Source organism: Gymnodraco acuticeps, unplaced genomic scaffold (assembly GCF_902827175.1).
Source record: "Gymnodraco acuticeps unplaced genomic scaffold, fGymAcu1.1, whole genome shotgun sequence".
Classification (NCBI taxonomy): domain Eukaryota; kingdom Metazoa; phylum Chordata; class Actinopteri; order Perciformes; family Bathydraconidae; genus Gymnodraco; species Gymnodraco acuticeps.
The window spans coordinates 79,510-102,192 of record NW_022990745.1 but is presented as its reverse complement, the minus strand read 5'-3'; the positions used below and the strand labels follow the sequence as shown (position 1 = coordinate 102,192).

Here is a 22,683-nt window from a genome sequence, read left to right as displayed (position 1 = left end):
ACCCTCTCGTCAAACAACTTTTATTTTTATTTAAAACTTTACATTCCAGTCAAATAAATACTTTGACTGTCATTTGTTTTTCACACTAATAAGTGTTGTCATTACATTCATTAAAGGCCCCCTATCATCCAAAAGTCACTTTCTGATGTCTTTTCTACATCACCGTGTGTCCCCGGTGTGTGTGTCACCGTGTGTCCCCGGTGTGTCCCCGGTGTGTGTGTCCCCGGTGTGTGTGTGTCCGGTGTGTGTGTGTCCGGTGTGTGTCCCCGTGTGTGTCCGGTGTGTTTGTCCCTGTGTGTCCCCGGTGTGTCCCCGTGTGTCCCCGGTGTGTTTGTCCCCGGTGTGTTTGTCCCCTTGTGTCCCCGGTGTGTCCCCGGTGTGTCAGGAGACTCTCAAAGTGTCAGGAAATAAACCCCTCTCTCTTCTCCTCCGTACCCTCATCTCTAAAAACGGGGAACAACGGAGCTGATCCAGATTTGCTGCGTCATGACCACATTACTAAAATGTGGGCGGGCTTTACACCCACGGGCCAATCAGAAACGTTACTGTCAGAAACAATGAGACGTGTTCTGGAAATAATATGGTCTGTGTTTACATTAGCATGCTAACACTCAGAGCTAACCTGTATTGGAGAGAGTCTGTGTGAAGAAGCAGGAAATCAAAAGGAAGTCACCTTGTGGTAAACCTGAGAGAGAGAAAGAGTTTGAGCTCCATCCTGTAGCATGATAAGAGATCTTTAAACACTGAACTGTGTTAAATTCATTAAACAATGAATAAACTAAACATAATGAAGCTTCATCTGCTGCTCCGTCAGGGGGAAGCTTCACCCCCAGAACCACCGGTTGCCATAGTGATGGTGGAAATGCCTGATGGGTGGACATGTCCTCCCTGATTAGCATATCAGCCCCTCACAGCCAATCAGAAGAGGTGAAGTGCAGGGGGACTTCCTCCCCCTCCTCCCCCCTCCGGGTGACTCCAGTAATCCTGAAGGAGATCTTCCTCCTTCCGTCAAACTGCCACTGGAGTTTCAGTCATGGCCACTGTGTGTGAACCACAATGTGTGTGAGCTGCAGTGTGTGTGTGCGCGTGAAAGCGTCTCTTCCTGTTGTGTGTGCAGTGTGTGAGGGGTGTGTGTGCAGAGAGCTCCCGGCTTTATCAATGAACTTTTTTTGGGACACGTTTCTCCTTTGTGTCTGTTTTGAATTTATTGTCCAGATGTTCGGTGAGTGAAAATTCTATATTTTTAAATCTCTTGTGAACTGTGTGTGTGAAGCTGATGTCCTCTTGTGTTAGGGTGTGTTAGTGAGGAACTGGGGACTGAGATATATCTGCTTTATGACCTTAATAACTTAATACTCTGTTGTTGTGTTTTTGTCCCGTCACTCTTTGTGAGGTTGGACAGTCATTGAGGGTAAGCCGTGATCAGCAGACTCTCCAAATGTAAATTACTCTTGTGTTTTAATCCTCTCATAAAGTTATTTTAGTTTAATAATAAATGTTTAGCACACACTGAGCTGTTTGAATGCTGGCTGGTTGGGACCTAGATGCATTGAAGTGAATGGAGCTCCGGCCCCCTCCCCAGATTCACTTTCAACATATCTGAGTGTTCCCGGCTGTAACCCGGACGATAGGCCTAATAAGCCCCTCATTTGCATACCAATGGCAGCCATGTGTGGCTACTGGTGCCCCAGTAACCGGACTGAGCTCCATGTGGGCCTCCTTTGTCCTCCCACCGCCTTTACTTTAATCCACATTCATTTTGTGGAACTGTCCGACTATTGAGATTAACCAAATCTCTCAAAGTAAATCAGTAGTTAGCCATGCTATGACTTTTTACTGCCTTCTACAAGGTGAACTTTTCCAATGATTGTCTAAAGGGGCTTGCAGGCTCCAAACAGAGCCCACCATCATTCATCATCAACATATCCAGCAGCAACAACCAAAGCTGTTGTTGGTAATTGGTAGAGAAAATATTGATTCCTCCAATAACTGCAAGCTCATCTCATTAATATCCGGGAGATGACTAAACCTGAATCAGTGTCTGGGGGGCAGACGACAGCTTGATGCTGCTGATCTGATCATATAAGACCCTCTCTGCTTACCCCCCCCCCCCAACCCGGGACCATATGGCAGTATGACAGCAGCACCGACTGTACTCTGAGTTCAATACAGAGGATAACCTACTGTACTCTGAGTTCAATAGAGAGGATAACCTACTGTACTCTGAGTTCAATACAGAGGATCACCTACTGTACTCTGAGTTCAATACAGAGGATAACCTACTGTACTCTGAGTTCAATACAGAGGATAGCCTACTGTACTCTGAGTTCAATACAGAGGATCACCTACTGTACTCTGAGTTCAATACAGAGGATAACCTACTGTACTCTGAGTTCAATACAGAGGATAGCCTACTGTACTCTGAGTTCAATACAGAGGATAACCTACTGTACTCTGAGTTCAATACAGAGGATAACCTACTGTACTCTGAGTTCAATAGAGAGGATAACCTACTGTACTCTGAGTTCAATACAGAGGATAACCTACTATACTCTGAGTTCAATAGAGAGGATAACCTACTGTACTCTGAGTTCAATACAGAGGATAACCTACTGTACTCTGAGTTCAATACATAGGATAGCCTACTGTACTCTGAGTTCAATACAGAGGATAACCTACTGTACTCTGAGTTCAATACAGAGGATAACCTACTGTACTCTGAGTTCAATACATAGGGTAACCTACTGTACTCTGAGTTCAATACAGAGGATAACCTACTGTACTCTGAGTTCAATAGAGAGGATAACCTACTGTACTCTGAGTTCAATACAGAGGATAACCTACTATACTCTGAGTTCAATAGAGAGGATAACCTACTGTACTCTGAGTTCAATACAGAGGATAACCTACTGTACTCTGAGTTCAATACAGAGGATAACCTACTGTACTCTGAGTTCAATACATAGGATAACCTACTGTACTCTGAGTTCAATACATAGGATAGCCTACTGTACTCTGAGTTCAATACAGAGGATTGTCTACTGTACTCTGAGTTCAATAGAGAGGATAGCCTACTGTACTCTGAGTTCAATACAGAGGATAACCTAATGTACTCTGAGTTCAATACAGAGGATTGTCTACTGTACTCTGAGTTCAATAGAGAGGATAGCCTACTGTACTCTGAGTTCAATAAAGAGGATAACCTACTGTACTCTGAGTTCAATACAGAGGATTGTCTACTGTACTCTGAGTTCAATAGAGAGGATAGCCTACCGTACTCTGAGTTCAATACAGAGGTTAGCCTACTGTACTCTGAGTTCAATACAGAGGATAACCTACTGTACTCTGAGTTCAATAGAGAGGATAACCTACTGTACTCTGAGTTCAATACAGAGGATAGCCTACTGTACTCTGAGTTCAATACAGAGGATAACCTACTGTACTCTGAGTTCAATACAGAGGATAGCCTACTGTACTCTGAGTTCAATACAGAGGATAGCCTACTGTACTCTGAGTTCAATACAAATGATAGCCTACTGTACTCTGAGTTCAATACAGAGGATAACCTACTGTACTATGAGTTCAATAGAGAGGATAACCTACTGTACTCTGCGTTCAATACAGAGGATAACCTACTGTACTCTGAGTTCAATACAGAGGATTGTCTACTGTACTCTGAGTTCAATAGAGAGGATAGCCTACTGTACTCTGAGTTCAATAAAGAGGATAACCTACTGTACTCTGAGTTCAATACAGAGGATTGTCTACTGTACTCTGAGTTCAATAGAGAGGATAGCCTACCGTACTCTGAGTTCAATACAGAGGTTAGCCTACTGTACTCTGAGTTCAATACAGAGGATAACCTACTGTACTCTGAGTTCAATAGAGAGGATAACCTACTGTACTCTGAGTTCAATACAGAGGATAGCCTACTGTACTCTGAGTTCAATACAGAGGATAACCTACTGTACTCTGAGTTCAATACAGAGGATAACCTACTGTACTCTGAGTTCAATACAGAGGATAGCCTACTGTACTCTGAGTTCAATACAGATGATAACCATCCATGGCAGTTATACCAGTGTCAAGGAGGGGGGGGGGGGGGGCAATTACATATTTGCGGACAACAGAGCCACATCATGAACACTTTCTCAGTGTGCACAGAATCTCACACACAGTTGAGCTGCCTGAGTTCTCAGTGTGTGTGTGTGTGTGTGTGTGTGTGTGTGTGTGTGTGTGTGTGTGTGTGTTCCTCCCCCTGCTGGCAGGAATATGGAAATAATGGATATAGTAGCTCAGAAAACGCCCTCTGAGGATGATGTGAATGTGGCGAGAAGTTTTCTCACGAAGATTTTACGAAGTTCCATGAGGTACGGTTCATCATTAGCTCCTCTTCATCAGTAGCTCCTCTTCATCAGTAGCTCCTCTTCATCAGTAGCTCATCTTCCTCAGTAGCTCCTCTTCATCAGTAGCTCCTCTTTATCAGTAGATCCTCTTCCTCAGTAGCTCCTCTTCCTCAGTAGCTCCTCTTCCTCAGTCATCAGTAGCTCCTCTTCATCAGTAGCTCCTCTTCCTCAGTAGCTCCTCTTCATCAGTAGCTCCTCTTCCTCAGTAGCTCATCTTCCTCAGTAGCTCCTCTTCCTCAGTAGCTCCTCTTCCTCAGTAGCTCCTCTTCATTAGTAGCTCCTCTTCATCAGTAGCTCCTCTTCCTCAGTAGCTCCTCTTCATCAGTATCTCCTCTTCCTCAGTAGCTCCTCTTCCTCAGTAGCTCCTCTTCATTAGTAGCTCCTCTTCATCAGTAGCTCCTCTTCCTCAGTAGCTCCTCTTCATCAGTAGCTCCTCTTCCTCAGTAGCTCCTCTTCATCAGTAGCTCCTCTTCCTCAGTAGCTCCTCTTCATCAGTAGCTCCTCTTCATCAATAGCTCCTCTTCATCAGTAGCTCCTCTTCAACAGTAGCTCCTCTTCATCAGTAGCTCCTCTTCCTCAGAAGCTCCTCTTCCTCAGTAGCTCCTCTTCCTCAGTAGCTCCTCTTCCTCAGTAGCTCCTCTTCCTCAGAAGCTCCTCTTCCTCAGTAGCTCCTCTTCCTCAGTAGCTCCTCTTCCTCAGTCATCAGTAGCTCCTCTTCATCAGTAGCTCCTCTTCCTCAGTAGCTCCTCTTCATCAGTAGCTCCTCTTCCTCAGTAGCTCCTCTTCATCAGTAGCTCCTCTTCCTCAGTAGCTCCTCTTCAACAGTAGTTTATCTTCCTCAGTAGCTCCTCTTTATCAGTAGCTCCTCTTCCTCAGTAGCTCCTCTTCATCAGTAGCTCCTCTTCATCAGTAGCTCCTCTTCCTCAGTAGCTCCACTTCCTCAGTAGCTCCTCTTCATCAGTAGCTCATCTTCCTCAGTAGCTCCTCTTCCTCAGTAGCTCCTCTTCCTCAGTAGCTCCTCTTCCTCAGTAGCTCCTCTTCATCAGTAGCTCCTCTTCATCAGTAGCTCCTCTTCATCAGTAGCTCCTCTTCCTCCATGTGATCACATACATCATGTTTCCAGAGATGACATTGCATTTAGCAATTTAGATTTAGATCATCCTCAGTGGCCTGTGATTCATCCCATTCGGTGTGTGTGTCTGTGTGTGTGTGTGTGTGTGTGTGTGTGTGTGTGTGTGTGTGTGTGTGTGTGTGTGTGTGTGTGTGTGTGTGTGTGTGTGTGTGTGTGTGTGTGTGTGTTTGTAAACACATGGTCAGTGTCTGTGAAGGAAGTGAAATGGTTGATGTGTTCCCTGTCCTTGTCATATGTTCTCTTCACCTTTTTCCTGACATGCAATCAGAAAGAATCGCTTTAAAGAGCGCGCTCCATCTCATCGTGCATGAGATGCTTTGAGTAACGGATAAATGACAGCTCAGTATAAATTCACTTTTTTGTTGCTATTTAAAAAGTCATGCTTATTTATTTTTATGGAAATTGAGTGAATTCAAAATGCCACACAAATCCCAGTGTCATGAATACAGAAAAAGAAGAAGGTATTTTAGAAATGTACTTTGGTTGTGTTGCAGTAGGGACTTCCTGTTCTGTGGTCAATGTGATAGAATATATAAAATAAGATAATGTGATGTGCCTGCGCTCTCTGCAGGAGGAACCAGCCAATCAGCCGGCCTCACTCCTGGCACTCCACCAAGTTCAACGAGAACCAATCAGAGACTGCCAAACCTCAGGCTCCACCCACGCAGGCGTGGCACACCATAAATGATGCCAGGTAACTGTCCAGCCTCAGGTGAACATGTATCCATCTCCCATTATGTTTACTGGATTATCTGAGAAGTTGTTTGCTCTATAAAATGTCAGGAAATGCAAAAGGATTGAAGCTGTCTGCTGTAGCTCTTTAACAGAAAGTAGATCCCTCAGTGATCTGCTGTAGCTCTTTAACAGAAAGTAGATCCCTCAGTGATCTGCTGTAGCTCTTTAACAGAAAGTAGATCCCTCAGTGATCTGCTGTAGCTCTTTAACATAAAGTAGATCCCTCAGTGATCTGCTGTAGCTCTTTAACAGAAAGTAGATCCCTCAGTGATCTGCTGTAGCTCTTTAACAGAAAGTAGATCCCTCAGTGATCTGCTGTAGCTCTTTAACATAAAGTAGATCCCTCATTGATCTGCTGTAGCTCTTTAACATAAAGTAGATCCCTCAGTGATCTGCTGTAGCTCTTTAACATAAAGTAGATCCCTCATTGATCTGCTGTAGCTCTTTAACATAAAGTAGATCCCTCATTGATCTGCTGTAGCTCTTTAACATAAAGTAGATCCCTCAGTGATCTGCTGTAGCTCTTTAACACAAAGTAGATCCCTCAGTGATCTGCTGTAGCTCTTTAACAGAAAGTAGATCCCTCAGTGATCTGCTGTAGCTCTTTAACATAAAGTAGATCCCTCATTGATCTGCTGTAGCTCTTTAACATAAAGTAGATCCCTCAGTGATCTGCTGTAGCTCTTTAACATAAAGTAGATCCCTCAGTGATCTGCTTTAGCTCTTTAACACAAAGTAGATCCCTCAGTGATCTGCTGTAGCTCTTTAACATAAAGTAGATCCCTCAGTGATCTGCTGTAGCTCTTTAACATAAAGTAGATCCCTCAGTGATCTGCTGTAGCTCTTTAACATAAAGAAGATCCCTCAGTGATCTGCTGTAGCTCTTTAACAGAAAGTAGATCCCTCAGTGATCTGCTGTAGCTCTTTAACAGAAAGTAGATCCCTCATTGATCTGCTGTAGCTCTTTAACAGAAAGTAGATCCCTCAGTGATCTGCTGTAGCTCTTTAACAGAAAGTAGATCCCTCATTGATCTGCTGTAGCTCTTTAACAGAAAGTAGATCCCTCAGTGATCTGCTGTAGCTCTTTAACAGAAAGTAGATCCCTCAGTTGATCTCATGTTGTCTGCTCTCTAGCTCCTCCTCAGATCTGTCCTCTGGTTGGGATCAGACCCCCCCGCTCAGAGTGTCCGATCAGTTCAGTTCCCACGGCAGCATGGACAGCTTAGACCAGCCCCCCCCCCCCCTCTGGCCAGCTTTCCCCCCCAACCAGCAGCATGGAGGAGCATCTGGGGGGGGAAGCGAGACTCGGCATACAGTTCCTTCTCCACCAGCTCTGGGATGCCTGACTACACCCTTTACAGGAGCAACGCGGCCTCCACGGAGAGCGTGGTTCATCAGGTGAGTCAGTGGGAGGCGGGGGGGAGGAACCCCAGGACCCCCCCAAGCCTGAGGGAGGGCCACCAGCCGGAGGACAGGCTGGCCTACTTCCAGATGCCGGGCCTCCCCTCTGCACAGACCGACGACCCGGCCCGGCACTCGACCTCCAGCAGAACCAGCTTAGGCCCGGTCTGGCATGTCCCGGAGAAAAAGAAGACCTCCTCCCCCTCTCCCCCCCCGCCCCCGCCCCCCCCCACCTGCTCGCAGCGACAGCTTTGCTGCCACTAAAGTTCATGAGCGAGGCCTTATACCCCCCTACCCTGAAGGTCCTGAACCACACAAGGCTTTCACTGAGAGCCGCCACGCTCACAACCTGCCGTCATCTGAAGCACCGAACCAGAACCAGAACCAGAACGAGTGTAGCTCCATTAGGCATCCCGCCCATCAGAGACACCACAGTGACAAGAGCACTTTCTACCCTCAGACCTGGACTGTCTCCGTCCCAAAGCCTCCTACCGCAGGGGGGTCTTACTGCAGCATGCAGGACCTGCAGGACCTGAACACCAACAGTTCTGCACCCTGCGGTCAGAACCAGAGCAGGATCCTCAGCTCCTCTGAACAGATCTCTGACAGCAGCCGGTACTACTGTGTCACCACACAGAATAATCCCCCCCTGTCAGGAAGGAGCCTCAGCACAGACCCCCCAGCTGTCAACCTGCAGACCACCAGCCCCCCGGGGAAGCCTCAGGCCCCCCAACACTCCCCTCACAGCAAAGACAGTAATGGATACAACATTATCCAGGTGACCACAGGGCTGGAAACCAAACCAAGCCCTGAGGACCGGGGGCTGCAGAGTTATCCTGCGAGCAGACCCCCCGAACAGAGGAGGTCTCTGCCCCCACAGGACTTCAGACATCAGGTCAGCAACAAGATCTGCCCCCAGGACGCCCCCATGCTTCACTCCCTGTCCATGGATGCTGCCGGGAAAACTGAGAAAACAAGAGTCCTGAACCCTGAGGAGTCCATTGAAGACCAGCAGGCGTGGCGCAGCGACCGCTTTGCCACCACTCTAAGGAACCAGATCCAGATGAGGAGAGCCAATCTGCAGAAGAGCACCAGCAGCCTTCCTGGTGCCGAGGCTGACGAGGAGCAGGAGGTCTGGAGGCCTGAAGGAGACCCTCCGTCCTCTGCAGACAGATCCTTCACCAGCTCCTACAAGGACCACCTGAAGGAAGCACAAGCCAGGGTGCTCAAGGCCACATCTTTCAGGAGGAGAGACCTGGTTTTACTAGAGGCCCCTGCAGCTGAGGCCTCACAGAACTACAGGAAGGAGGGTCCCCCTTTGCCCACAGTTTCTGAGTCTGTGATGGGTAAAACAATCGGGGGTCCGGTGACCCGCATCGGGGGCCGTAAGCGGTTTCCTGCAGAGAAGAAGGTCAGGTCTTTCTCTGAGCCGGACAAAATCCACCAAGTTGGGGTGAAGGAAGATCCTCCTCGCAATGAAAGCTCCTTACTGGACCAAAATAAGCTCCTCAGTGGAAAACCAGTTCTCCACAGCACCCCTGCAGAGATCCCCTCTGAGACCAGGGCCAGAGGTCTCTGCTGGACCCCTGAACCAAAGGAGGACTCAGTGAGGGTCCTGAACCAGGGAGACCCTGCACATCAGCCGGTACTAGACCAGCACCTAGTCCTGGACCAGCAGCGACTTGGCACCTTTGCTGAGTACGAGGCCCAGTGGAACACACAGAAGAATATCCAGGAAACCAGGTCCTCGGGTCGGTACCGATCAGCAGAGAACATCCTGGACCCGGAGGGGAGGAGGAACCCCACCTGCCTCCATGAGAGGTCAAGATCCAGTCCTTCAGCCCAAAGGTCCGGACAGGTGAGTCTCCCTGAAGGACTTCAGGAAATCTGTCTTTCAAGTCAAGTGATTTTTAAATAAATGTTGAAACAGATATGATTTTTGTATTTTTCAAACATATGTGCAAAATGTATAATAAATAAAAACGAGGTAATTGACAGAATATTACAAACAAACAAACTCACCAAAGAGCAAGTTGTTCAGGTCTTAAAGTAGGTTTTTACGGGTCTTAACGAAGTGGGGTTGTGGTTATGGTGATTCAACAAAGTGAGCCCGAAGACATTGCTAGGGTTTGGAGAAGCTGCCCACAATAACCACAAATCTGATCCCACATCAGTCTCAGCTGATTTCAGAGTTCTGCAGACTTGGATAGAAACATAAATGATATCTGTATGGCTCATTAACACGGAGTGATCAGAACAAGAGAGATAAACAGAGCACTGAAGGAGCAGGAAGGAGCCAAGTCAAATATTAATGTTTGTTCTTCAAGACACACCCTGAGCTAAGAGCGGCAGCAACACTCTCTATTCACTATTACTATTATATTACTAACTATAAGTCTACCTTCAACAAGGAAGCTGCAGCCACACGCAGACCACTCTCTGTTCTCTATGATATTATACCACTAACCCGACCAGGAAGCTGCAGCACCAGCCGCTCTGTTTCTGTGTGGGGGGGTTCAGCACAGCGGACTCACTGTTTGTTCATCTGTATTCACAGAGGATTCAAGTTCCTGCCGAACAGTCTGAGACAGAATACTCCCGGACCGAGAGCAAAGCTGCTGCAGCAGGGTGAGTAAATCTAATGCACCTTCAGCAGGGAGAGTAAATCTAATGCACCTTCAGCAGGGAGAGTAAATCTAATGCACCTTCAGCAGGGTGAGTAAATCTAATGCACCTTCAGCGGGAGAGTAAAGTCTAAATGCACATGCAGCAGGGAGAAGTAAATCTAATGCACCTTCAGCAGGGTGAGTAACTCTAATGCACTCCACACTTCAGGCACCGGGAGAGTACATCTAATGCACCATTCAGACAGTGTGAGGTAAATCTAATGCACCTTCAGCAGGGAGAGTAGTAAATAAATGCCCACCTTCAGCAGGGTGAGTAAATCTAATGCACGACCTTCAGCAGGGTGAGTAAATCTAATGCCCATTCACAGGGGAGAGTAAATCTAATGCACTCTTCAGCAGGGTGAGTAAATCTAATGCAAGTCCTTCACCGCAGGGAGAGTCACATCTAATGCACCTTCAGCAGGGTGAGTAAATCTAATGCAACCTTAGCCCAGGGAGAGTACATCTCAATGCACCTTCAAGCAGGGAAGAGTAAATCTAATGCACCTTCAGCAGGGTGAGTAAATCTAATGCACCTTCAGCAGGGAGAGTAAATCTAATGCACCTTCAGCAGGGAGAGTAAATCTAATGCACATTCAGCAGGGTGAGTAAATCTAATGCACCTTCAGCAGGGAGAGTAAATCTAATGCACCTTCAGCAGGGAGAGTAAATCTAATGCACCTTCAGCAGGGAGAGTAAATCTAATGCACCTTCAGCAGGGAGAGTAAATCTAATGCACCTTCAGCAGGGTGAGTAAATCTAATGCACCTTCAGCAGGGAGAGTAAAGTGTGTGTGTGTGTGTCGCAGGCCCCCTCAGCCGAAGGACCACACAGAGCTTCCCCCCCTCCCCTCTCCCCCCCTCATGGAGGAGCAGTGCCCCCCTTCTCCTCGCTTCTCTCCCCAGAGACTCAGCGAAGCCCCCCCCCAGGAGGAAGACAAGGACAGGTAAAGTCTTTATTCAATAATCATCATTAACCACAGCTGTGAGATCGGGGTCTCTTTACTTGGGGAGGGGGGTGGTCTTCATGGAACCCTTTAAAGGGGTCTCCTCTGTGACAGCCTGGGAGCTGGGGGGGCATCAGCCAACATGCACCCTGTCAGTAGAGAAGCTTCCTGCAGCTGAAGACCTGAATGAGGTCTGGATCCACTATGAGTAAAGCTGCTGTAACCTGAACTTGATCCTGATTCTGAATGTGTGTTTTAGGGAGCAGCGTCTGACAGGAATTAGACCCTCTGCAGGGACCAGGGTCCCCGTCAGGATTCTGCATTCAGGGGGGGGCAGCGACACCTGTCCATACCTGCAGCAACCTGACCCCCCCACTGTGGAAGCTCATGGGGGCCTCGCTGGTCTGGGCTCTGCAGGCCAGGACTCACACTGCAGTGCATTCAGCCGACACACTGATCCCCCCCACAGGGACCACCTGACCCCCACCCCAGATCACATGACCTCCATCAGTTCGCCACCAGTGGGCCTGCCCTGCAGAGAGGGGGAGACCTCTGGGGGTTTGGGAGAGACGAACTCTGGGGGGTCGGGGGGCGAGACTCCGGGTCTGTCTGAGGACCAGAGGAGGGAGGCGCTGGCCCGGGTCATCGTGGGGAAAGATAAATCTCTGGCTGAGGTTCTGGACCGCAGCCACATGAAGACCACCATGGACCTGATGGAGGGCATCTTCCCTGGGGGGGGGGCAGCTGCTGGAGGGAGGGAACCAGCGCAGGAAGGTCCCCCCCAAACAGCGTTCGGGCCCCCCTGCTGAGACCAGGTGAGACTCCCTGTAGACCAGGTCTCTGAGAGACTGATGATGATTGAGGCGCGTTCACACCAAGTACTTTTCCCACAATAGTTCTTGAGAACTCTTTTAGTTCTGATGAACTAAAGCAGATCGCGTTCACACCGAAATTAGTTCCTGGGGGTGGATTAGGTAAATGAAGCCGCATTTCTTCTTCTTCTGCTTTGGGTTTACTGGCAGGCCGCAAACAACTTCACGGCGAGTACAGTAGGTGGCGGTATGCACCTTAAAAATGCAATCCGCCAAAAAACTGAGAGAAGAAGAAAAACCTCCTGCGTATACTGCCACGCCCACCTGCTGTATATGAGGCGTCTGTTTACCTTCCGACCTCAGACATGAGCTTCGTCTGAGTTATTTAAGCAAACACAAATACAGATCGTCGACCAGTCAAATGCAATAGCAATGCTGATTCGGAAGCGAAGGCGGTTAAGAAGGATTGACAAAAAGGATTGGACGACGACATGCACGTGCTATGGATTGCGTAACCTGTGTGAAATGAATAAACTGTGCCAGGTGTGTCGTATGCACAATAAATAGGCTCAGCAGTTAACACACCTTTATTATATATCCTCCTGAGAGCAACTGCATCCGTCTGCCATGAACCCTACAGAAACCTACATGTTAGTTTCGGCCCATTTTGTGACGTGTAAAATGGGGGAAATAAAAAGTTAGCAAATCCCCATGTCCTCCTCAGAGGACATTCATAAAAACATTTAGATTTAGGTCAAATAATTATTACAGTGCTCTGAAACTCTGTACACTAAGTCCTAAGATGTTCCCTTACTATAATTAATGAAAAATATTGAACTCACAACACTGGTAATTACAAACGTAACCATTTCTCTTTCTATAAATAGTGCTTGTGTTGATGGACGCCATTTTGAAATACAATGAAATTATCTTTTTTAAAGCCACATATTTGGGGTGGGACACAAATAAAGCTTCGCCAGTTTATAACCGATGAAACATGATGATATCAGAATAATCACTGACATGTGATGTATAGGATGCTACACAGGTCACTGTAAAGATAACATGTCAGAGGAGAAATAAGCAAGCTTAGTTACTCCAGGGAGAATGTCCTTGTAATTAGTCATTGTAAGTCGCTTTGGATAAAAGCGTCAGCTAAATGAAATGTAATGAAAAATGTAAGATACAGGCTCTGTTTAGTCGCCATGTAGGTTCTCTTTTATTGCACACTCAAGACAATATCAATAACGGTATCACGCTTTCCCAGGTGTGTCGTATGCATGTAAATACAAGTTAAACGTTTTAATGTAAATATAAGTTAACATTTTCAATATAAAAGAAAGTGTCAGTAGTATCAAAACAATATATATATATATATATATAATAACAATAATAGGTAGGCTCAGCAGCAGACACACCTTAGTGCAAAGTGAAGTGTCAGTATTAATAACAGTGGCATATATATAATCACAATAATACAAAATTAACTGTCCCAGGTGTAGGCAATTTGGGGTGAAGTGTCTTGCCCAGGGACACAAGGACATGCTGACTGCAGTGGGGTTTGAACCTGTGCTCCCCTGATCCGAACACCAACGCACTAATCCACTGCACCACACTAATCCACTGCACCACACGCCTCCCAACAAGTCATTGTACAGTTTATCAACGACGACAAGTTTTTCTTTATTTTTTTATTGAAGGCCTGTTGGATTTAATCAGCTCGCTTAGCACTGCCAGAAGCCCAGCCTGAAAGGTATTTTGTTGCTCCACCTGGCGCCCAGCCTGGCACGCCGCCGAGTCAGCATGGTGCAGCATCACCATGAGCAGCTGGTCGTCCGATTCCTGGGCCTTGTGTGAATGCAGCAGCCGTTCGTCGTGCATCTCCTTGGCAAGCAGGTCCTCATTCTCCTTGCTGACCATGGCACGGCGGTCCTCCATCGCCATGATGGTGTCAAGGAAGCTGTCATACCGTGCCCGCTTTCCTAAGAGGAGAAATAAGCAAGATCAGTTTAATCGCCATGGTGCAGGCAGGGACAGTGTACAAGATGCAGGTGTAAAGTAGAAGATAAGATAGGATCAAATAATATCAAATAAAAAATAAATATCAAAGTGCCCTTATTTATTGTTTTGTGCTTAATGTATGCTTGAACTTTGTTTTATTAGTGGACAACAGTTCAATATGTAACCTTCTTTCAAGCCCAGAGTAGTTACAGTGCAAGTGGATTGACATCTAACATAACATGGCTGAGTAAAATTATAACAATCAATAAAAAAAGGAAAAATAAATTGAATTTCAGTTACATTTTTACTTAAATGTGCAAAATATTAGAACATCAGTCTTTGTGGCATGCAGGTAATCAACTGTTTAAGCTTTTACCATTAACATGTAGAATGAATGTTGCAAATGACAAATGAAATTATAGCAACTACCATGTAAGTTATTGTTGACCTCTATTCATTCAGTGTAGCCACAGAGGTAGCATTATGTCCAGCTAGCATGCTAATTTCTAACTTTATATTATCGTTTTACCCCGGAGGGGAAAGCTCACTAGTTTCCAATCCAGAGAGAAACACCTCGCCTGAAACACATGATTAGTGCCATGAGTTAGTGAAGCAAATTACAGAAGATTGCACACTTATTCACAAGTCAAAACGTTTTCATAGCGGCCGAGAATGTATGTTATTAGCTAGCTCGGTTCCGGCCTGCTAACAGTGTTACCCAATTCATTCTAGCATTGCTAACTCGATATACCGAGCAAATAAAAGTACATATGAAACCAGTATTTTGCAGATTAAAACAGTGCAGTGCATTTAGTTTATTTTACCTTCGTCGTCGTCCCGGCATGATTTTGCCAGGTCGGCTAGCTTTGCTGAACCACGGAAAGTGCCTTCAGTAGAAGCTTCTGGATCGCGTCCTCTGAGTAAATTGCCAGAAGCGCCGACAAATCCTCATCACTCCACCGCTCCGATGATTTATTTAGTGTTGCTATAATAATCAGACGTATGAATCTTTTTCTCCCACGAAAGTCCCTGCTCTCTAGCAGTGACTGAAAACGGTGTAAAAATGGTTCTGATGAACTAATTTAGTTCCTGGGGCTTTTTGATGTGAACGCAAATATATCGTAGTTCTGATGAACTATTGTGGGAAAAGTACTCCGGTGTGAACGCGGCTAAGGACGTGCAGTGAGGATCAGGTTCAGTGAGGATCAGGTGCAGTGAGGACCAGGTTCAGTGAGGATCAGGTTCAGTGAGGATCAGGTTCAGTGAGGATCAGGTTCAGTGAGGTTCAGGAGGATCAGGTTCAGTGAGGATCAGGTTCAGTGAGAATCAGGTTCAGTGAGGATCAGGTCCAGTAAGGTTCAGGTTCAGTGAGGTTCAGGAGGATCAGGTTCAGTGAGGATCAGGTCCAGTGAGGTTCAGGTGCAGTGAAGATCAGGTTCAGTGAGGATCAGGTTCAGTGAGGATCAGGTTCAGTGAGGTTCAGTGAGGATCAGGTTCAGTGAGGTTCAGGTTCAGTGAGGATCAGGTTCAGTGAGGATCAGGTTCAGTGAGGATCAGGTTCAGTGAGGTTCAGTGAGGATCAGGTTCAGTGAGGTTCAGGTTCAGTGAGAATCAGTGAGGATCAGGTTCAGTGAGAATCAGGTTCAGTGAGGATCAGGAGGATCAGGAGGTTCAGGTTCAGTGAGGATCAGGAGGATCAGGTTCAGTGAGGATCAGGAGGATCAGGTTCAGTGAGGTTCAGTGAGGATCAGGTTCAGTGAGGTTCGGTGAGGATCAGGTTCAATGAGGTTCAGGTTCAGTGAGGTTCAGGTTCAGTGAGAATCAGTGAGGATCAGGTTCAGTGAGGATCAGGAGGTTCAGATTCAGTGAGGTTCAGTGAGGTTCAGGTTCAGTGAGGATCAGGTTCAGTGAGGTTCAGGTTCAGTGAGAACCAGTGAGGATCAGGTTCAGTGAGAATCAGGTTCAGTGAGGTTCAGGTTCAGTGAGGATCAGGTTCAGTGAGGATCAGGATCAGTGAGGTTTAGTGAGGATCAGATTCAGTGAGGATTAGGAGGATCAGGTTCAGTGAGAATCAGGTTCAGTGAGGATCAGGTTCAGTGAGGATCAGGTTCAGTGAGGTTCAGGTTCAGTGAGGTTCAGTGAGGATCAGGTTTAGTGAGAATCAGGTTCAGTGAGGATCAGGTTCAGTGAGGTTCAGGTTCAGTGAGGATCAGGTTCAGTGAGGTTCAGGTTCAGTGAGGTTCAGGATTAGTGAGGTTCAGGTTCAGTGAGGATCAGGTTCAGTGAGGTCCAGGTTCAGTGAGAATCAGTGAGGATCAGGTTCAGTGAGAATCAGGTTCAGTGAGGATCAGGTTCAGTGAGGTTCAGGTTCAGTGATGATCAGGTTCAGTGAGGATCAGGTTCAGTGATGTTCAGGAGGATCAGGAGGTTCAGGTTCCGTGAGGATCAGGAGGATCAGGTTCAGTGAGGATCTGGTTCAGTGAGGATCAGGTTCAATGAGGTTCAGGTTCAGTGAGGTTCAGGTTCAGTGAGAATCAGTGAGTATCAGGTTCAGTGAAAATCAGGTTCAGTGAGGATCAGGTTCAGTGAGGTTTAGGTTCAGTGAGGTTCAGTGAGGATCAGGTTCAGTGAGGTTCAGGTTCAGTGAGGAGCAGGTTCAGTGAGGATCAGGTTCAGTGAGGTTCAGGTTCAGTGAGGATCAGGAGGATCAGGTTCAGTGAGAATCAGGTTCAGTGAGGATCAGGTTCAGTGAGGTTCAGGTTCAGTGAGGTTCAGTGAGGATCAGGTTCAGTGAGAATCAGGTTCAGTGAGGATCAGGTTAAGTGAGGTTCAGGTTCAGTGAGGATCAGGTTCAGTGAGGTTCAGGTTCAGTGAGGATCAGGAGGTTCAGATTCAGTGAGGATCAGGAGGATCAGGTTCAGTGAGAATCAGGTTCAGTGAGGATCAGGTTCAGTGAGGATCAGGTTCAGTGAGGTTCAGTGAGGATCAGATTCAGTGAGGATCAGGTTCAGTGAGGTTCAGGTTCAGTGAGGTTCAGGTTCAGTGAGGTTCAGGTGCAGTGAGGTTCAGGTTCAGTGAGGTTCAGTGAGGATCAGGTTCAGTGAGGTCCAGGTTCAGTGAGAATCAGTGAGGTTCAGGTTCAGTGATGATCAGGTTCAGTGAGGATCAGGTTCAGTGAGGATCAGGTTCAATGAGGTTCAGGTTCAGTGAGGTTCAGGTTCAGTGAGAATCAGTGAGGATCAGGTTCAGTGAAAATCAGGTTCAGTGAGGTTCAGTGAGGATCAGGTTCAGTGAGGTTCAGGTTCAGTGAGGTTCAGTGAGGATCAGGTTCAGTGAGGTTCAGGTTCAGTGAGGATCAGGTTCAGTGAGGTTCAGGTTCAGTGAGGATCAGGAGGATCAGGTTCAGTGAGAATCAGGTTCAGTGAGGATCAGGTTCAGTGAGGATCAGGAGGATCAGGAGGTTCAGGTTCAGTGAGGATCAGGAGGATCAGGTTCAGTGAGGATCAGGAGGATCAGGTTCAGTGAGGATCAGGAGGATCAGGTTCAGTGAGGATCAGGTTCAGTGAGGATCAGGTTCAGTGAGGTTCAGGTTCAGTGAGGATCAGGTTCAGTGAGGATCAGGTTCAGTGAGGATCAGGTTCAGTGAGGTTCAGGTTCAGTGAGGATCAGGAGGTTCAGATTCAGTGAGGATCAGGTTCAGTGAGGTTCAGGTTCAGTGAGGTTCAGTGAGGATCAGATTCAGTGAGGATCAGGTTCAGTGAGGATCAGGTTCAGTGAGGTTCAGGTTCAGTGAGGTTCAGTGAGGTTCAGTGAGGATCAGGTTCAGTGAGGTTCAGGTTCAGTGAGGTTCAGGTTCAGTGAGGATCAGGTTCAGTGAGGTCCAGGTTCAGTGAGAATCAGTGAGGATCAGGTTCAGTGAGGATCAGGTTCAGTGAGAATCAGGTTCAGTGAGGTTCAGGTTCAGTGAGGTTCAGGTTCAGTGAGGATCAGGAGGTTCAGATTCAGTGAGGATCAGGAGGATCAGGTTCAGTGAAGATCAGGAGGATCAGGTTCAGTGAAGATCAGGTTCAGTGAGGATCAGGTTCAGTGAGGTTCAGATTCAGTGAGGATCAGGTTCAGTGATGATCAGGAGGATCAGGTTCAGTGAGGTTCAGGAGGATCAGGTTCAGTGAAGATCAGGTTCAGTGAGGATCAGGTTCAGTGAGGATCAGGTTCAGTGAGGTTCAGGTTCAGTGAGGATCAGGTTCAGTGAGGATCAGGAGGATCAGGTTCAGTGAGGTTCAGGAGGTTCAGGTTCAGTGAGGATCAGGAGGATCAGGTTCAGTGAGGATCAGGAGGATCAGGTTCAGTGAGGATCAGGTTCAGTGAGGATCAGGATCAGGAGGATCAGGTTGTTAGGAAGGATCACAGTCAGGATCACGGTCAGGATCACGGACCCCCCCATTATCCCACTCATCACACAAACTAAACACACTAGCAACTTGAAAATGTTAATTATTCATGAGTAGTCTGTGTTTCAGGGAGCAGGACAGCATGGCAGCATCCGTCTCCATGGTAACCAGCTCGTCCTATTACAGCACATCTGCTCCTAAAGCCGAGCTCCTCATCATGATGAAGGACATGAGGGAGGAAGAGGATGAAGAGGATGAAGAGGAAGAGCTGGACTCTGAGGAGGAGCTGGACATAGACCTGGCCTTCAAGAAGGTACCAGCCCAATAACACACTCTAAAACAGGAGTTTACTTCCTGTTCCTGTAGTTCACTTCCTGTTCCTGTGGTTCACTTCCTGCTCCTGTAGTTCACTTCCTGTTCTTGTAGTTAACTTCCTGCTCCTGTAGTTCACTTCCTATTCCTGTAGTTAACTTCCTATTGTGTGAAGTCTGACTTCCTGTAGTTCACATCCTGTTCATATAGTTAACTTCCTGCTCCTGTAGTTCACTTCCTGTTCCTGTAGTTAACTTCCTGCTCCTGTAGTTAACTTCCTGTTCCTGTAGTTCACTTCCTATTGTGTGGAGTCTGACTTCCTGTAGTTTACTTCCTGTAGTTAACTTCCTGCTCCTGTAGTTCACTTCCTGTAGTTAACTTCCTATTGTGTGGAGTCTGACTTCCTGTAGTTAACTTCCTGTTCCTGTAGTTCACTTCCTGTAGTTAACTTTCTATTGTGTGGAGTCTGACTTCCTGTAGTTCACTTCCTGTTCCTGTTGTTATCTTCCTGTTCCTGTATTTACCTTCCTGTCCCTGTATGTACTTCCTGTCCCTGTATGTAACTTCCTGTCCCTGCATGTAACTTCCTGTCCCTGTATGTAACTTCCTGTCCCTGCATGTAACTTCCTGTCCCTGTATGTAACTTCATGTCTGTCACTACCCGATCTACCCCCCTGCCCGATCTGCACTGCGCATGTGCGAGATGGTCCGCCATATTGGACAACTACATACGGCAACTCTAATAGGACACTTGACACATTGGCGTTTGGCAAAGCACACAAAGAACCGAGAGAGATGAGTTATTGTTATTACAACGTGACTTCACTATTATTTAACAACTATTTTTATTGGGTTCTTTTATTTGGGGTTAAGTACATTGTCAGAATAAGTGAGAAATGGATTTAACTTCCATTAGACAGCTATATGCCATACATTTTTCACAGTAAATATTTATTCAGTATGATAACTGTCTAACAGAAGTTAAATCCATTTCTCACTTATTCTGACAATGTACTTAACCCCAAATAAAATAACCCAATAAAAAGAGTTGTTAAATAATAGTGAAGTCACGTTGTAATAACAATAACTCATCTCTCTCTGTTTTTTCTGTTTTCTTTGTGTGCTTTGCTAAAAGCCACTGTTTCAAGTGTCCTAGTTGGGTTGCCGTACGGAGTTGTCCAATATGGCGGACCATCTCGCACATGCGCAGTACAGATCGGGCAGGGGGCAGATTGGGTAGTGACAATGTCCCTGTATGTAACTTCCTGTCCAACAGCAGCAGCTGATGCAGAGCCTCAGCAGGAAGCTGTCTGTGCTGCAGGAGGCACAGCAGAGCCTGCAGGAGGACGTGCAGGACAACAATGCGCTGGGGGGGGCAGTGGAGGCTCAGGTGCAGCTGCTCTGCAAACCCAACGAGATCGAAAAGTTCCGCATGTTTGTGGGAGACTTGGACAAGGTGGTGAGTCTCCTGCTGTCTCTGTCGGGACGCCTGGCGAGGGTGGAGAACGCCATTGACAGCCTGGAGGAGGAGGCGCCCCCCCAGGAGAGGGTGAGACATATACACATATATACATATATATATATTAGGGCTGTCAAGGGGTCCGAAAACCAGTCAGTATCTGGTGTGAGGGTTAGGGTTAGGGTAATGTTGTGAATTGAGTGGCCCATGGTGGTGGTGGGGTTATGGTATGGGCAGGCGTATGTTATGGACGACGAACACAGGCCACTCGATTCATAACATTACCCTAACCCTAACCCTACCCCTCACACCAGATACTGACTGGTTTTTGGACCCCCCCAGTCCCCCCCAATAAAGCAAAACTGCAAGTTTCAGAGTGGCCTTTTATTGTGGCCAGCCTAAGGCACACCTGTGCAATAATCATGCTGTCTAATCAGCATCTTGATATGCCACACCTGTGAGGTGGGATGGATTATCTCGGCAAAGGAGAAGTGCTCACTATCACAGATTTTTTCAGATTTGTGAACAATATTTGAGAGAAATGGTTATTTTGTGTATTTAGAAAATGTTTTAGATCTTTGAGTTCATCTCATGAAAAATGGGAGCAAAAACAAAAGTGTTGTGTTTATATTTTTGTTCAGTGTATATATATATATAGGAGGCACATGAGACATATACATATATATATAAACATATACATATATATATATATAGGAGGCTCCCCCCCAGGAGAGGGTGAGACATATACACATATATACATATATATAGCAGGGCCCCCCCACGAGAGGGTGAGACATATACAGCCTGTTTTCTTATCTTTCAAATGGTGCTACATTTGTGAGGAACAAGCATTTGTGGGATGAGCAGCAGAGCGGAGTGTGTGGCAGACTGGACTTTCAAACGGTATAAGATTTGTTGCCAAGAAGCATTTTTACAACAAAGAAATCATCTACCAAAAACAAATGTCCTTACTTTTTGTGTTAAATGTATGTAGATATATATATATATATATACACATACACATAGATAAGAGAAGGCTTTGTCTCCTGTCTCCTGGCAGCGCCTGCTGACGGACAAGAGGAATGTTCTGATCCGGCAGCACGAGGATGCCAAGGAGCTGAAGGAGAACCTGGACCGGAGGGAGCGTCTGGTGTTTGACATCCTGTCGCTGCACCTCCATCAGGACCTCCTCACCGACTACCAGCACTTTGTGAAGATGAAGTCAGCGCTCCTCATCGAGCAGCGCAAGCTGGAGGACAAGATCAAGCTGGGGGAGGAGCAGCTCCGTGGTCTGAAGGAGAGCCTGGAGAACCGGACCTCCTTCTGAAAGGGAAGAGCCTGAGAGGAACTGTGAGGAGACTTGGGTTGTAGTAGTGGCTGGTGTCCAGCAGAGGGAAGCAGAGGACTCTTTAGAGACCCTGAAGAACTCCTCCTGCAGCCCCTCCACCTCCTGCACAATTATGGCTGCATTCATGTGCTCTCAGAGAAATGGGGAAAAGGAGCTCCAGACTCTATGTGAACTCTTCAGAACAAACTGAACTCTGGGATGAGTTTAAAGACTGTGGGAACATTTCTGTAGCGTCCATGTTGTTTCCATCCGAGGCGTCCCTGAACGCACCACCTGCAGTTTGCATTGTTTCCACGTTTTTAGTAATTTATTGTAGCCTGTTGGATCCGAGCAGGAGGGAAAGTGTTTCATCTTCATCACGCTGTGTCAAAATGTTGTCATGTTTCAGTCATTTTATTTCCACTCACTTTATTCTCCCCCCAAAGCAGCTGCTAACAGGAGGTAAATATGGTGGATGTGAAAGCACTTTTTGGGCTTCAGTGAACAGAGCAGAGCTCTTCACATTCAGACCTCCAGACCCTCCAGACCTGGACTCAAGTGAAGTCCATCTGAAGTGCCTGTCGGGGGGGGGGGGGGGGGGGGGGGGGGGGGGTTATATTTCTGATCAAGTGTTCTGTTGTGTTGCTCACATTACAGATGCTAAACATGTCGTTACGAGATACATTTCAAGACTAAAGATGTTTTGGATTTCAATCCTCCCACCTGTGTTTCCCATGATGCATCACTGCTGCTGCTCCTTATTTCAAAAATAAAAGCTTCTGCTGAATCGTGTGATGGTGTCCGAGTCACTCATTAACCTCCACGCCTCCTCCGATAAGAGCTGGAGACTTTGGAGTGTCTTTGAAAGTCAGCAGTTTCTGACAGCAGGACTCAGGATTAATGAAGAGGCCGATCCGGAGGAATCAGCAGGAGGTAACGGGGGGGGGGGGGGGGGGGGGGGTCTACATTTAAAGGACCATCAATAACTCCTGAGGAAGAGTTTCAACATTATGCTTCATTTTATTTAGAGACACTTTATTTATCAGTATAGATATATATTACCTGATGTGTTGAGGTATGCGAAACAAACAAAAT

At 46.8% G+C, this 22,683-nt stretch overlaps 1 protein-coding gene across 1 annotated transcript; it reads left to right on the top strand.

Annotated features, from left to right (window-relative positions):
* The first annotated feature begins 633 nt into the window (after positions 1-633).
* shroom2a (shroom family member 2a) lies at positions 634-22,380 on the top strand. Its single transcript, XM_034232139.1, is given in 14 exon segments — positions 634-1,222; positions 4,269-4,370; positions 6,110-6,232; positions 7,408-7,500; positions 7,502-7,564; positions 7,566-7,896; positions 7,898-9,532; positions 10,232-10,302; positions 11,149-11,286; positions 11,546-12,017; positions 12,019-12,101; positions 18,620-18,803; positions 20,079-20,351; positions 21,322-22,380. Coding segments are annotated over 13 exon segments (3,831 nt in total). The 5' UTR covers positions 634-1,222; positions 4,269-4,272; the 3' UTR covers positions 21,589-22,380.
* The last annotated feature ends 303 nt before the right edge of the window (positions 22,381-22,683 follow it).